At 42.1% G+C, this 16,472-nt stretch overlaps 1 protein-coding gene across 3 annotated transcripts in view; it reads right to left on the bottom strand.

Moving 5' to 3' along the window:
• Positions 1-16,472, bottom strand: part of shank2b (SH3 and multiple ankyrin repeat domains 2b) — a 162,576-nt gene that overhangs the window by 12,206 nt on the left and 133,898 nt on the right. The window contains exons 18-21 of one of the 3 annotated variants that reach the window (XM_046312842.1): positions 6,144-6,279; positions 5,126-5,212; positions 4,951-4,959; positions 3,077-3,103 (exon numbers count right to left, since the gene is read on the bottom strand). In XM_046312842.1, coding sequence (XP_046168798.1) covers positions 3,077-3,103; positions 4,951-4,959; positions 5,126-5,212; positions 6,144-6,279 — 259 coding nt within the window. The remainder of the gene's footprint in view (positions 1-3,076; positions 3,104-4,950; positions 4,960-5,125; positions 5,213-6,143; positions 6,280-16,472) is intronic. The other 2 variants (XM_046312850.1, XM_046312857.1) reach the window with 2 other exon arrangements.

Genomic DNA, 16,472 nt, shown 5'->3' with positions numbered 1-16,472 from the left:
TTTAAATGTCAGTTTAGCTGGATTTTTGATGTTTGTTGCCTTTTTTTGCATTGACAGATACTGTACAGTAGAATCAGTGTATCGTAAATAATAAGCATAGTTGTTATTCTCTTTAAGCCTCCCTTAACTTCCCCTACACTTTTAGAAAAAAAAGGTGCTACTGGTTCTACCTGGAACCAAAAAGGGTTCTCCTTTCAGGACAGCCCAAAGACACCTTGGAACTCTTTCTAAGAGTGTACATCTTAAGTATACATCTTGCTCTCCCTCTGTCTGCATACTAAGCTTGAACACATGCCCATGTGTGTGCTGTAGGATTAAGATGGAGAAGATTCCAAGGCTGACCCTCTCCTCTCCACGAACCCACCCACCAATCACGACCCCACCCCCTCTTCCTAAAGCCATATCTGCCTCTCAATTCAATTCAAGGGGCTTTATTGGCATGGGAAACACATGTTAACATTGCCAAAGCAAGTGAAGAAAATCATATGCAAAAGTAAAATAAACAATTAAAATTAACAGTAAACATTACACTCACAGAAGTTCTAAAAGAACAGTAAACAAAAAGAATAAAGACAATATATATAATGTTGTAACAATGTGCAAATGGTTAAAGTACAAAAGGGAAAATAAATAAACATAAATATGGGTTGTATTTACAATGGTGTTTGTTCTTCGCTGGTTGCCCTTTTCTTGTGGCAACAGGTCACAAATCTTGCTGCTGTGATGGCACACTGGTATTTCACCCAGTAGATATGGGAGTTTATCAAAATCGGGGTTGTTTTCAAATTCTTTGTGGATCTGTGTAATCTGAGGGAAATATGTGTCTTTAATGTGGTCATACATTTGGCAGGAGGTTAGGAAGTGCAGCTCAGTTTCCACCTCATTTTGTGGGCAGTGTGCACATAGCCTGTCTTCTCTTGAGAGCCAGGTCTGCCTACGGCAACCTTTCTCAATGACAAGGCTATCCTCACTGAGTCTGTACATAGTCAAAGCTTTCCTTAAATTTAGGTCAGTCACAGTGGTCAGGTATTTTGCCACTGTGTACTCTCTGTTTAGGCCCAAATAACATTCTACTGTGTACTCTCTGTTTAGGCCCAAATAGCATTCTAGTTTGCTCTGTTTTGTTGTTAATTCTTTCCAATGTGTCAAGTAATTATCTTTTTGTTTTCTCATGATTTGTTTGGGTCTAATTGTGTTGCTGTCCTGGGGCTCTGTGGGGTCTGTTTGTGAACACTCTTCTCCAGGATCATATCTCTGTATGTGATGACTTTGTTATGGACCGTTTGAGAATTGCTTCCTTTTAGATGGTTGTAGAATTTAACGTTTATTTTCTGGATTTTTATAATTCGCGGATATCGGCCTAATTCTGCACTGCATGCATTATTTGGTGTTTTACATTGTACATGGAGGATATTTTTTGCAGAATTCTGCATGTAGTCTCAATTTGGTATTTGTCCCATTCTGTGAATTCTTGGTTGGTGAGGGGACCCCAGACCTCACAACCATAAAGAGCAATGGGTTCTATAACTGATTCAAGTGTTTTTAGCCAGTTCCTAATTTGTATGTCGAATTTTATGTTCCTTTTGATGGCATAGAATGCCCTTCTTGCCTTGTCTCTCAGATCGTTCACAGCTTTGTGGAAGTTACCTGTGGCGCTGATCTCTCTCTCTCTCTCTCTCTCTCTCTCTCTCTCTCTCTCTCTCTCTCTCTCTCTCTCTCTCTCTCTCTCTCTCTCTCTCTCTCTCTCTCTCTCTCTCTCTCTCTCTCTCTCTCTCTCTCTCTCCCTCTCTCTCTCTCTCTCCCTCTCTCTCTCTCTCTCTCTCTCTCTCTCTCTCTCTCTCTCTCTCTCTCTCTCTCTCTCTCTCTCTCTCTCTCTCTCTCTCTCTCTCTCTCTCTCTCTCTCTCTCTCTCTCTCTCTCTCTCTCTCTCTCTCTCTCTCTCTCCCTCTCTCTCCCTCTCCCTCTCTCTCTCTCCCTCTCTCTCTCTCTCTCTCTCTCCCTCTCCCCCTCCCTCCCTCTCTCAGTAACGTTGCAGTATTTATGACAGTAAGGAACACTGGTGGATTGATGAAGCCACTCATTCTAGGACACCTCAGTGTCTGGTGTCACCACACATTCTAGAAGAATTCCTGCAAATCTCCAGTGTTGTGGTTTAAAGCAGTGAACACAGAACGAGGCCAATACAGCTGAAGAACGTGTCTAAGAGTAGGAAGCTGCAGGACTGTAGAGACTATTTTTTGCAGGTACTATGCTGTGCTGCTACAGTATATTGGACGACACACTATACTGTATGCAGCATTATTTCCATGGCAACACCTTGTTTCCGTATGAGTCAAAGCCTATCGGTAGTGGGCTCATTGTATAACAGTGTTGTGCCCTTAAAGTTAAGTCACAGTGTATTCTGAGAAGGTAGCTGGCTGCTCTTTGAAATGTGCAGCTGACTGTTGTGCATTACCTAGGCCCCTAGTTCTTATTCCATAAAGGTGTTTCAAATCCTTTTATCGTTACAGAGAACAGTGCAACTATTTCGGAAGGATAAGAATCTGTGGTGAGCTGAGCTCGGCATCCCAAATGGAACCCTATTCCTTTTGTAATGCACTACTTGTGACCAGGTCCCACGTCAAAAGTAGTGCACTGTAGAGGGAATAGGGTGCCATTTGGGATGCATGTGAGATCTCGGCTGTTGTTTTTTTCCTGATCTTGCATAACTGTGTTTTAAAAGAGGGGCAGAGCAATGAATAATGCATGGCAATAGCATTGCACTCTCACACCGAACTGAAGTACGTATGATGTGAACGCTGTGAAAAGCTAAGGACATATCAAGTGTTGTGATGTGCTAACAAGTCTTTAAAAAGCTTCTAGTTCAGAAGGGCACTTTCTTATGTTCTTAATGTGCTTGCACACCCGTTTACAACCCTGAGATGGCGAACATTAGTTGACCTTCATACCTGCCCGCTTACAGTTTAGTAGAAAAATGCACAAATTGCGTTGATAAAGAAATAAGGGATCAAGCATTTTGTACTTTCCACGGGCGTACAGATAACATGTAATGTATTAAGCATGCCGATCACACTTACCACCGCTCACTTTTTTCCTCAACGTGGCTTAGAAAAAAAGAGAATATACAAACGTATGTAACAAATGATGATCAAAAAGAAATCAACAAAAAGTATCTCTCAACAAGAACACAGGCTATTATGCAAAAAAAGAGTGGAATATTGTCATTTAAAGCAGCGTAATATAAAGACCACTACTCATCACTACTTTGCCAAATGTAAGCCATGGGGATGGTCAAAAGTATATGGACACCTGCTCGTCGAACATCTCATTCCAAAATCAAAGGGCATTAATATAGAGTCGGCCCCCCCTTTGCTGCTATAATAGCCTCCGCTCTTCTGAGAAGGCTTTCCACTAGATGTTGGAACATTGCTGTGGGGACTTGCTTCCATTCAGACACAATACCATTAGTGAGGTCGGGGACTGATATTTGCCGATTAGGCCTGGCTTGCAGTCGGCGTTCCAATTCATCCCAAAGGGGTTTGATGGGGTTGAGGTCAGGGCTCTGTGCAGGCCAGTGAAGTTCTTCCACATGATCTCGACAAACCATTTCTGTATGGACCTCGCTTTGTGCATGGGGACATTGTCATGCTGAAACAGGGAAGGGCCTTCACCAAACTGTTGCCAAAGTTGGAAGCACAAAATAGTCTAGAATGTCATTGTATTCCCTTCACTGGAACTAAAGGGCCTAGCCCGAACCATGAAAAACAGCCCCAGACCATTATTCCTCTACCAAACTTTAAAGTTGGCACTACAGTATGCATTGGGGCAGGCAGCGTTCTCCTGGCATCTGCCAAACCCAGATTTGTCCGTCGGAATGCATCCTAGGTTGAAACATCTGCCAAACCCATTTCATGAATCTCCCCAACAGTTCTTGTGCTGATGTACCAGAAACACAGTAGTGAATGTTTCAACAGAGGAGAGGTGATTTTTATGCGCTACTCGCTTCTGCACTCGGCAGTCTCTTTCTGTGAGCTTGTGTGGCTTACCACTTTGCGGCTGAGCCGTTGTTGCTCCTAGACATTTCCACTTCACAATAACAACCCTTATAGTTGACTAGGGCAGCTCTAGAGCAGGGCAGAAATTTGACAAAGAGACTTGTTGGACTGAGCTCTTCAGTAAGGCCATTCAACTGCCAATGTTTGTCTATGGAGATTGCATGGCCGTGTGTTCGATTTTATACACTTGTCAGCCACAGGTGTGCATGACATAGCAGCAGCCACAATTTTTTAAGGGCTGTCCACATACCTTTGTATATATAGTGCATTTTCGTAAAGCAATTGTATACATGTTTAAAAGCTTCTAAACATGACACCTGACAAATAGACATAGAATAATCAACCCTTTCATGCCATTTCTACGACCGGCCCTTCAAAAAACACCTACTGCAGAACAGTTATAAGCGACAGATGAGTCAGCAATAAGGTGAAAGCTTTTTCAAATGGTGAAGTTAAATCAAAGCTATTTACATACTTTATACACCTCCGAGTTAAAACAATCAAACAATAAATGAAATGATTAAGTAAATTAATAATCCAAAGTTCATTAGGTTAGATGTATGATGACATAGAATGGAATTATGCAATTGTTATGATCATTCAAAGTAGTCAAAATGATCAGTCACGCTGCCTAATGAGCTCTTTATCACATTAGATGATTCCGCACTGTCGTTAAAATGTTTTCTCTTCAGCCCTCTTCAGATCAAATGGTACAGAGCAGAACACCTTAGAACACAATTATGCAAAGTGCATAATTGCCTATGCCCCCTCAAAGTCGAGTAAATATAGTACTATATTAAATGGAGGAAATTAACATTTAAAAATGAGAGAACAAAACTATTTTAAGACAGTCGCGAGCAGCTGTGACCAAACAGTAGCTACTGTATGCTGCGTACCTTTGTCCACTGTAGTCGCAGGTATTGACAAACAAATCAGGAGGACATAATTACTTTTTTTTTATCTTCCAGAGAATAACATCACTAAACAAACACACAGAGAACAAACCAAGAGGATACAAAATGCATTTGACCTCTTGGAATTACAATCTCCCATGTACGGATGGTTTCTTACCAAGCTCCTCCAGCTCTGATGTCATGGATTTGGAGCGCATGGCCATGGACAGGGCAGTGGAGGGAGCCCTACGCGGAGGTGTGGGCACTGCAACAACACAGAAGAGCAGGGGTGTATTCAGGGTCGTGTTCTGAACGTTGCAGATAAAGATAGAATGAATAGAGCTGACACTATTCCCTATTCCATCTGACAAGAAAATCATTTCTGCTTTATGCCATAAGCCTATATTTCTACGTGAGCATTCTGTAACGTTACATCATCCTGAACAAGCCCCAGATGAGAGAACGACAGTATACAGCTAGGCGTGTTAAAAAGTTCCTTTCCAAAATGCTTGTATGTGCTTCAGCAACGCTGAGTTGTTAATGTGAAAACTTCACAAGTCTCGTAGGGTGACCCCAAGCAAGCGACCAAGTTCAGCAATCATCTAACAATATACCTTACAAATGCCCTTCTAAAATATGCCCCTGACAGTTGATGTACATCAGCTTTGAAATGTTTTTACCTGTGCTGCAGTACAGGCAATTTTTTTGAATGCCCCCAACTGTAAAACCACCGTCTTAACTTCAAGGCTGAAAATCAGCACAGTCATCAGGAAAAACTGCAATGTGGTCAATGCTCTTCTAGCTTGTCAGCTTCTAGCTTCCCGATGCACTACAGTACAGTACAGTACGAGGATGAGCCAAGACGGTTTAGAACTGACCTGGGTTCAAAAACTATTTCAAATTTTTCAAATACTTTGAAAGTTTGCTCTAGTCTGCCCAGAATGCGGGGTTCGCAGTTTCAGGGCTATCTATTGGTCAAGCACATATGAAGAATTTGTAATAATTTCAAATAGTATTAAACCCAGTTCTGGTTTGGAAGGGTGAGCTGGGAGCCTGACTGTGGCCTCACCCCAACTAATCAGACATTGATCCTGCTGGCATGGTGTTGTAGGGCAGAGCAGCAAGGTGGGAGAAAGAGAGCGAGAGAGAGAGCGAGAGCGAGAGCGAGAGAGGTAGAGCGAGGATAAAAGGCTTACCTTTCTTCCTAGCCGTGTCATCAGGGTCCAGATTCCTGCTAACCGTCACCACTTTGATGATGAGCCGGTTTCCCCCGTGTCGGATCGTATTGACCACCTGTTTGTGGCCCACCTTCACCACATTTTCCTGGTTCACCTGCAACACAGAAGACAAGACACCTAGGGTACAGTCTACATCGCTACATCACGCAATGACTGGGCAGAAACATAGCATCACAACCCTAAAATGCAGGTGAAACAACACGTATTCCCACGGCTGTTACATCTCTTAACAACAGCTCACTATCAAGCTGATCTAATCTTCGCAAAGTCAACATCCCTTCACTCACTCAATGACTGGACAGAAATATAAAATCACAACCTGAACTAAAGCCTCTTAGCCATTACGGTGGTTTGACATTGAGTGGTTCTGGACCAGTTCCAACAGACATTTCTGTGTACAGCACTCTGTGAACGACACAATGTCCATTCCTGTGCACACTCTGAACGACACAATGTCCATTCCTGTGCACACTCTGAACGACACAATGTCCATTCCTGTGCACACTCTGAACGACACAATGTCCATTCCTGTGCACACTCTGAACGACACAATGTCCATTCCTGTGCGCACTCTGAACGACACAATGTCCATTCCTGTGCGCACTCTGAACGACACAATGTCCATTCCTGTGCGCACTCTGAACGACACAATGTCCATTCCTGTGCGCACTCTGAACGACACAATGTCCATTCCTGTGCGCACTCTACTGTCCATTCCTGTGCAACTCTGAACGACACAATGTCCATTCCTGTGCACACTCTAAACGACACAATGTCCATTCCTGTGCACACTCTGAACGACACAATGTCCATTCCTGTGCACACTCTGAACGACACAATGTCCATTCCTGTGCGCACTCTGAACGACACAATGTCCATTCCTGTGCACACTCTGAACGACACAATGTCCATTCCTGTGCGCACTCCATTCCTGTGCGCACACACAATGTCCATTCCTGTGCGCACTCTGTGAACGACACAATGTCCATTCCTGTGCGCACTCTGAAACGACACAATGTCCATTCCTGTGCGCACTCTAAACGACACAATGTCCATTCCTGTGCTGTGAACGACACAATGTCCATTCCTGTGAACGACACAATGTCCATTCCTGTGCGCACTCTGTGAACGACACAATGTCCATTCCTGTGCGCACTCTGTGAACGACACACAATGTCCATTCCTGTGTGAACGTCCATTCCTGTGCGCACTCTGTGAACGACACAATGTCCATTCCTGTGCGCACTCTGTGAACGACACAATGTCCATTCCTGTGCGCACTCTGTGAACGACACAATGTCCATTCCTGTGCGCACTCTGTCCATTCCTGTGCGCACTCTGTGAACGACACAATGTCCATTCCTGTGCGCACTCTGTGAACGACACAATGTCCATTCCTGTGCGCACTCTGAACGACACAATGTCCATTCCTGTGCGCACTCTGTGAACGACACAATGTCCATTCCTGTGCGCACTCTGTGAACGACACAATGTCCATTCCTGTGCGCACTCTGTGAACGACACAATGTCCATTCCTGTGCGCACTCTGTGAACGACACAATGTCCATTCCTGTGCGCACTCTGAACGACACAATGTCCATTCCTGTGCGCACTCTGTGAACGACACAATGTCCATTCCTGTGCACTCTGTGAAAGGTCTGGTTGTCCATTCCTGTGCACTCTGTGAAAGGTCTGGTTGTCCATTCCTGTGCACTCTGTGAAAGGTCTGGTTGTCCCGCTTCTGATGCCGTCTCCGACTCACCTATGAGATCCAGTATTTGAAATCTGACACCTAATTTGCACGGCGAGAGAGACGTCACATTTCCTGGCCTATCTAGACAAAGGATATTTTTGCTCGGGTTGTGGAGCACGCGGCTCCGACTGCGATTACAAGTGAAACGGAAGAGTCTAGCGATTTGAGCAAAAAGCAGTCTCATTTTCGCTGATGTTCTCAGATGGATTTAGCGCTTTCAGCATGAAAAAATATGAATTTAATTTAGTAAAATTTAAACAAGACTTTCTCTTGTTCACAGAAGGACCAAAACCACTGTGCGATTAGAGCAGAAGTTGTAATGAGTCTGCAGCCACTTGAATGGTGTCTCTGCATCCCTCAGAGGACGTTTTGGAGAAAACTCTCTGTAGTCAGTTACGTGACGCCAATATTGTACTGTCATAAAGCATGATCGTATTTATTAGAAGGTTGTAAGACAGGTGGAATCCGATGGTAGATCATTTATCATTTCAATGTTACTATATCTAGAAGGCACTGCAGTCATTTCGTGCCCTATCACACCACTTTTGTTGAAGAGGAAAAACATCATATGTTGTACTACGTATTTGACCTTGTGTCCTCAAAAGTGAGTACACCTAAGCAATGTATAACTATTTGTCATCAGAAAGGTGAGTTCCAGAACTTTCTAAAAGTATGCAGCATTACTAGATATTGTTTATGGGCAAGTCATGAAAAAATAATTACCTTGGGGCATGTCCATTTAGGTAGAGATCTACATTGTCCCTTAATGTTCAATAAAGTATGCTATAACAGCTCCTTAACCACACGGATACAACTCTCCAACAAGTTGATCTGAACTTTGCAAAGTAGTGAAATCAGTATCTCGTCGTGACTCAATGACTGGCCTGATATACTGTATAAAACCACAACCCTTAAAATAGAAATGCAACAACCCAGAAAAACATGGCAAAGTACTGAGGTCTGACTGACATTAAAGGTGATTAGATATCTTCAGCTCTATTAGCCGTGACATTTCTTGTTGTATGGTGTAGGCTAGGTTTCTCAGCATTTCCTGCTCAGAGGTATCTTGTGGTGATTCAGCCAGGTTTTATGTACTGTTCTCAGAACAGTATTTCCTACTTGGAGGTCTCTGGTGATGTTTCAACCATCCTTTATTACACTGTGCTGCTTTGTCTAATTAACGGTATATGGACTGTTCTCAGACCTGTATTTCCTGCTCAGAGGTGGTCACTTAGGTGTTCAACCAGTCTGTAGTACCCTGTGCTGCTGTCTAATATATCATTATTTCAAGCCACTGAATCAGGTCCATTACTCTTCCTGTAACACCATGTTAAATCTGCAGTCAGTATGGACAGGCTGCTCTGCTCACTGCACAGGCCTGGTCAGTAATTGAGGAGGGGGTCCTTCTATTGATTCCACTTTGTCATCTGGCAAAGGCAAAGACACACCATGTGCGCGTGTGCGTTTGTGGGATTTGGTTTATTCAGATCCCCATTAGCTGTTGCCGAAGCAGCAGCTATTGTTCCTGTGGTCTACACAAAAACATAAAAGACGACAAGTAACAAAACACTGATAGACCGACAGACAAGAACATTCACACAAATTTAAAATACAACAATATACAGACAATACAGCTAAAGAATAATGTGTGTAGATTGTGTGTGTGTAGAGTGTCAGTGTGTGTGTGTGTGTGTGTGTGTGTGTGTGTGTGTGTGTGTGTGTGTGTGTGTGTGTGTGTGTGTGTGTGTGTGTGTGTGTGTGTGTGTGTGTTGTGTGTTGTGTGTCATTTCCCAATCCCTATAGTGCAATGAGATGTTTTTATTTATTTTTTAAATAGAGTACATTTTGCTGTTTGCATATGGCTCTGTATAATACTATGCATTGACAAGAATTTGTTTTGGACATGGGGACTGTGAAGATACCCCTGGTGGCATGTCTTGTGGGGTATGTATGAATGTCTGAAGAGACCCCTGGTGGCATGCCTTGTGGGGTATGTATGAATGTCTGAAGAGACCCCTGGTGGCATGTGTATGTTTGTCTGAGTTTAATGTTATTTGATTATCTAGACAATCTGGAATTATAATCACAGTTATATTTATCATAAAAACTAGAAGAGAAGCAGTCAATCTCTAGTCAACCCTCAACCAGGAAAGACTGGCATGCATGTAGTTGATGTTAGTTCTGTATGTGCAGTTCAGGGCACGGCATGCTGCTCTGTCTAGAGTCAGCTGCAGCTTTGCTGCACTTGACCATATTACCAGACAGCAATCAAGATGGAACAAGACCAAAGCCTGAACAATTAGTAACATCTCTACAAGAACTTTGTCAATATGACTTGACCATGATAATTGACCATCCAATTTTATACTTAAGAGTTTAGCTTCCTCAACTTGCTCAATGGTCACACCTCGGGCTGTGATGGTCATGACATTTTGTCACCCGGTGATAGTCATTTAAATAGCTGCCAGTCTCACGGTAATTGACCATTCACTAACATAAACACATTTAGCATTTCCTGGCTTCCACGCATAGCCTACAAGCTACTGATGCAGACCTTTGGAACATCTACATTTTATTAAAAAGTCTAATAAATCTATTTAAACATTTACATTACATTTAAGTCATTTAGCAGACGCTCTTATCCAGAGCGACTTACAACAGGCCTACACCATCACAGCCCATTTCAGAAGAACATAATAGTATATTCTGAGTTGTCCTTATGTTAGGTCGTGATCTGGCTATGCCGACAATATTTGCTTAGTATTCATTGGCATTATTTTATAGTAAGAAAAATACAATTGAACATAGCAGAATAAAATAGAAAGGTGAGGTGAGCACATGCGGCTTTTCTATGTTGAGCAGATAACAAAGAAACATGTCCTCATATGTAGAGTTATTTATGCAACTTTAGTGATACAAACGTTAGGCTGTGTGTTTAGATTGTTATTAATACATTCGAAGGCTGCATGATGCAACTCTAATGATGATTTGACAAAAGTCGCATGAGAGGCATGTGCTCTTCTCTGTTTCTTGTGAAGGCTGCACACACTTCATCACTCTCATTCACAATTTGACTTATCACTTTGTAATATTCTCACCCTTCAGACTAATCTCAATTTAATCGGTTTTTCTTTAAACCTATAACCTACTAATAGCCTATATGTGTGGAATTATTTTAAATTTTTGAATGGCGCACAAAAACTAAATATGTCATCCATAGCCTGCACTCGAATAGTGAATGGAGGTTACATGTGGTTACAATAAGCCTAGGGAAAGCTAAGCTTCCCTAATGTAAAGTGAATTAAATTGCCAAAATTATTTAACCTAATTAGATTACTCCTTTCTATACAGAAATACATTGAATCACTCAAAATAGACTACTAGAGCTTGGTTTGGCCAGAGGATGAGTTGTGAATTGTTTTAAATCTGCCTTTCCTTCTACAGTGAGAAGGAAAGGCAGTGCACGCAAAGTAAAGAGATCAACCCAGGTGTCTCGCAATATATTTCTAAATATAATCACAGGAAAACAGTTTGGAAAGAATATGGTTATTGCTGTAAAGGGAAGACAATGAAAACACAAATCTGTCTTTTAGTATTCAACATTTGCAAAATGAATTGATTGAACAACAGTATAGCCTATCTTATTGGCACCAGCAGAGAACATCGGCAATATCCCTGGTGATTCCTTATATAGTCTTTAACCTAGGCCTACTCTAAAATAAACGCGCTCAGCCAAGCATGGAGCGATATAGTTTGCAAACAGTGATTGAGTTATATTATTAGCCTAAATTATGACTCCAAGTCAGCAAATGCAATGAAAGGAAGGAAACAACCATATGTACATAACTGCCACGCGGCACAGTACTTGGAGTTTCAGTACAGAAAAATACCATAGCGAATGGAGGCCGCTTTTCCAGCAGTTCATTTCCATGCCAGCCAGGTAGGCAACTCCTGTAAAGCAATGTGCTTCATATTAGGAAAGATGAGAAATAAATATAGTAGGTCTAGCCTCTAGAAAGCTGACGGGATCCTCTTTATAATAAAGGCCATCAACAACAAAACAATTCTTCCGGAATTGCATTGCCTATAGAAATGTTGCGCAACATGAGCTCATGGAATCTCATGAAGTGTCTGATTTCATTTTTGATTGCATTTGCATTGATGCCAAATGATTAGAGAGGGATTAGAGGGACATGTCATTAGCGACAGGCAGTTAGCAAGTTTGGTAGGCTACTAATGACCGTTAGCAGCATCAGAAGCACAGTTTTGGAGAAGCAGAGTTACCGTGACTACACGTTCACGTGGAATTTGACTGTGTTCATGACTCGTGACAGCTGGCGTGGCAGTAATATGGTCACCATAACAGCCCTAGTCACACCCTTAATACGCAACTCCAGTTGAGGTTTAGGCCTTAGAAAATGTTCTGAACCAAATAAAACGCTTTTAGTTTTAGATGCCTTTAAAGTTGCAATATGTAACTTTTTGGGCGACCCGACCAAAATCATATACACCGAACAAAATCATCAACGCAACATGTAAAATGTTGATCCCCTGTTTCATAAGCTGAAATAAAAGATCCCAGAAATGTTCAATATGCACACAACGCTATTTTCTCTAAAATGTTGTGCACAAATTTGTTTACATCCCTGTTAGTGAGCATTTCTCCTTTGCCAAGATAATTCATCCTCCTGACGTGTGGCATATTAAGAAACTGATTAAACAGCATGATCATTACACAGTTGCATCTTGTGCTGAGGACAATAAAAGGCCACTCTAAAATGTGCAATTTTATCACACAACACAATGCCACCAAAACAGGAACATCTATGTCTGTAATAAAGCCCTTTTGTGGGGAAAAACAAATTCTTATTGGCTGGGCCTGGCTCCCCAATGGGTTGGCCTATGCCCTCCCAGGCCCACCATGGCCCCGGCTCTACCCAGTCATGTGAAATCCATTGATTAGGGCCTAATTTATTTCAATTGACTGATTTCCTTATATGAACTGTAACTCAGTAAAATCATTGCATATTGAGTTTCGATTTTTGCTCAGTATAGAAATATGAATTACAGATCTGCAAAGTCTAAGAATTGCTAGACTGGTCCTATGTGCGCTATTTCTATATTCCAATTCTTAAGTTTAGTTTTTGCTTCTTTTAACTTCAGTTTTGTACACCAGCTACAAACAGCTAAAAATACAATATTTTTGGTTACTTAAAATATATTTCACAGCAGTTTAGATGGTACAATGATTCTCTATACAATACATTAGATTATATACAATACATTTTGTCACATACACTGAAACTATTAGAATTTTAGCAACCAGGTAAAATGGTCCTTTACTATTTTTAGGCAGTGGAATGACTTTAGTTTCCGTCCACGCCTGTGGACACACGCTCCTTTAGGCTTTAGGTAAAGATATAGCACAGAGTTACTAATACAGTCTGCTACCATTCTTAATAGTTTACCATTATGATTGTCTATACCTGGTGGGTATCACTATAGATGGATAAGAATCGCTTTTCCACCACTCCCATACCAACTTCACCAAATTCAAAAGAGCAATCCTCCTATTTCACGATTAGATGTTTTATACAAATAAAATATGATGATTCACTGCTCAATGTTGATTATTTATTGATTTGGATCCCCATTAGCTTTTGCAGAAGCAGCAGCTACTCTTCCTGGGGTCCATTGTTTTCCCACTTTACTAGTGAAATAAGAGTTGAACAGATTGGCAATATCGAAAGGTTTTATAATAAATGACCCATCAACTTCACTGAACGATTGTGTTTTATGTATGTCATTCATGTTGGTTTGGTAATATCATTTACTCTTCCTTTTGTTAAGTTTAGTCCCAAAAATGTCTCAATTTACAGACTGTAAATGCATTTGCCATTTGCCTCATGACTCCTGCATGCTTTGTTGACTACAAACTTTCTTTACCCAACCGCGGGACAGACTGTTTGTTCCCACACTCGGGGCTCGGACTCTATTGGTTACACTGACGTTTGGCCTCCCATCCTATTCTAAACACCTCTCGCCGGCTTTGTAGTCATGTTACCTGATGAAATTGCTGTACAATATGATCTTGTTGTCATCTGATCACAATATGATTTGCTGGTTTTAAGTATTAAACTTTCAAATAGCTCTTTGTTGACTGTTGCTGGGTGCTATCGTCCCCCATCAGCCCCGGCTGTACCCTACCTGCCCTAAGCTCTCTCCTGGCCCCCTAAGCAAAGTATTCTTCTGCTAGGTGACCTAAACTGGGACATGCTTAAACCACCTGACCAAGTCTTAAAGAAATGGGACTCCCTAAATATTTCTCAGATTATTACCAATCCCACGAGGTATGACTCCAAACACCCAGAAAAGGCTACTCTTGATGTTATCCTCACAAATAATCCTGATCGGTATCAGTCTGGTGTTTTCTGTAATGACCTTAGTGATCACTGTTTTACAGCCTGTGTTCATAATGGCTGCTCAGTGACAATGACCTGTCCTGGTTAGACAGACACTTGCTAAAAAAACTCAATGAGCAAGCCTTCATTCATGAACTGGCCTCTGTAAAATGGTATAGAATCAGCTGGATCCCCTCTGTTGAAGACGCTTGTGCCTTCTTTTTTGATATTTTCAGTGGTATTGTTAACCAACACGCCACAAAGAAAATTAGAATTAAAAACAGGTTCAGCCCCTGGTTCGATCGTGATCTTGCAGAGTTACTCCACCTCAAGAACTGCATTTGGTGAAAGGCTCAGCACACGCATACTCAGGCTGACTGGCTCTCGTTCAGGCAAATGAGAAATAAGTGCACTCAGGCTATCTGGTAGGCCAAAGTTAGTTACTTTAAGGAGCAGTTCTCGCCATGTGGGTCTAACTACAAAAAGTTCTGGGAAACGGTTAAAGACCTGGAGAATAAACCCTCCTCCTCACAGCTGCCAATGTTCCTTGATGTTGATGATGTGGTTGTTACTGACAAGAAGCACATGGCTGAGCTCTTTAATCACCACTTCATTAAGTCAGTATTCCTATATATGACTCAGCCATGGGGAAAAATAGGAATTCTGCCCGTCCAACATTTCCTCATCTCCCACCCATTCGACTGCGACTATCCCTGATGCTTCTCCCTCTTTTTCCCCTGCCCCGCTACAAAGTTTCTCCCCGCAGGCAGTCAATGAGTCCAAGATGTTTGAGGAGCTCCTGAAACTTGACCCCCAAAAAACATATGGGTCAGATGGTTTAGACCCTTTCTTCTTTAAGGTTGCTGCCGCTATCATCGCCAAGCCTTTCTCCAACCTTTTTAACCTGTCTCTCCTTTCTGGGGAGGTTCATTGCTTGGAAGGCAGCCATGGTTCGTCCTTTATTTCAGGCTGATCCTAACTGTTATAGGCCTATTTCTATTCTGCCCTATTTATCAAAAGTGTTGGAAATACTTGTCAACAATCAACTGACTGGCTTTCTTGATGTCTATAGTATTAGCTCCAGTATGCAATCTGGTTTCTGCTCAGGTTATGGATGTGTCACTGCAACCTTAAAGGTCCTCAATGATGTCACCATTGCCCTTGATTCTAAGCAATATTGTGCTGCTATTTTTATATACTTGGCCAACGTGTTTGATACGGTACAGCATTTCATTTTTATGAGCCGGCTAAGGAGTATTGATGTCTCTGAGGGGTCTTTGGCCTGGTTTGCTAACTACCTCTCTCAAAGAGTGCAGTGTATAAAGTCAGAAAATCTGCTGTCTCAGCCACTGCCTGTCACCAAGGGAGTACCCCAAAGCTCAATCCTAGGCCCCATGCTCTTCTCAATTTACATCAACACAGCTCAGGCAGTAGGAAACTCTCTCCATTTATATGCAGATTATACAGTCTTATACTCAGCTGGGCCCTCCCCGGATTTTGTGTTAAATGCCCTACAACTGAGCTTTCTTACTGTCCAACAATCTTTCTCTATCCTTAACCTTGTTCTGAACACATCCAAAACAAAGGTCATGTGGTTTGGTAAGAAGAATGCCCCTCTCCCCACAGGTGTGCTTACTACCCTTGAGGGCTTAGAGCTTGAGGTAGTCACCTCATATACAAGTGCTTGGGAGTATGGCTAGACAGTACACTGTCCTTCTCTCTGCACATATCAAAGCTGCAGGCTAAAGTTATACCTAGACTTGGTTTCCTCTATCTTAATCGCTCCTCTTTCAACCAACCTGCCAAACTAACCCTGATTCAGATGACCATCCTACCCATGCTAGATTACGGAGACATAATTTATAGATCAGCAGGTAAGGGTGCTCTCGAGCGGCTAGATGTTCTTTACCATTTGGCCATCAGATTTGCCACCAATGCTCCTTATAGGACACATCACTGCACTCTACACTCCTCTGTAAACTGGTTATCTCTGTATACCAGTCTTATTTATAAAACCCTCTTAGGCCTCACTCCCCCCGATCTGAGATATCTACTGCAGCCCTCATCCTCCACATACAACACTGCCTGTCACATTCTGTTAAAGGTCCCAAAAGCACACACATCCCTGGGTCG

The sequence above is a fragment of the Oncorhynchus gorbuscha genome, linkage group LG02, assembly GCF_021184085.1.
Source record: "Oncorhynchus gorbuscha isolate QuinsamMale2020 ecotype Even-year linkage group LG02, OgorEven_v1.0, whole genome shotgun sequence".
Classification (NCBI taxonomy): domain Eukaryota; kingdom Metazoa; phylum Chordata; class Actinopteri; order Salmoniformes; family Salmonidae; genus Oncorhynchus; species Oncorhynchus gorbuscha.
This window is presented reverse-complemented; position numbering and strand designations above follow the sequence as displayed.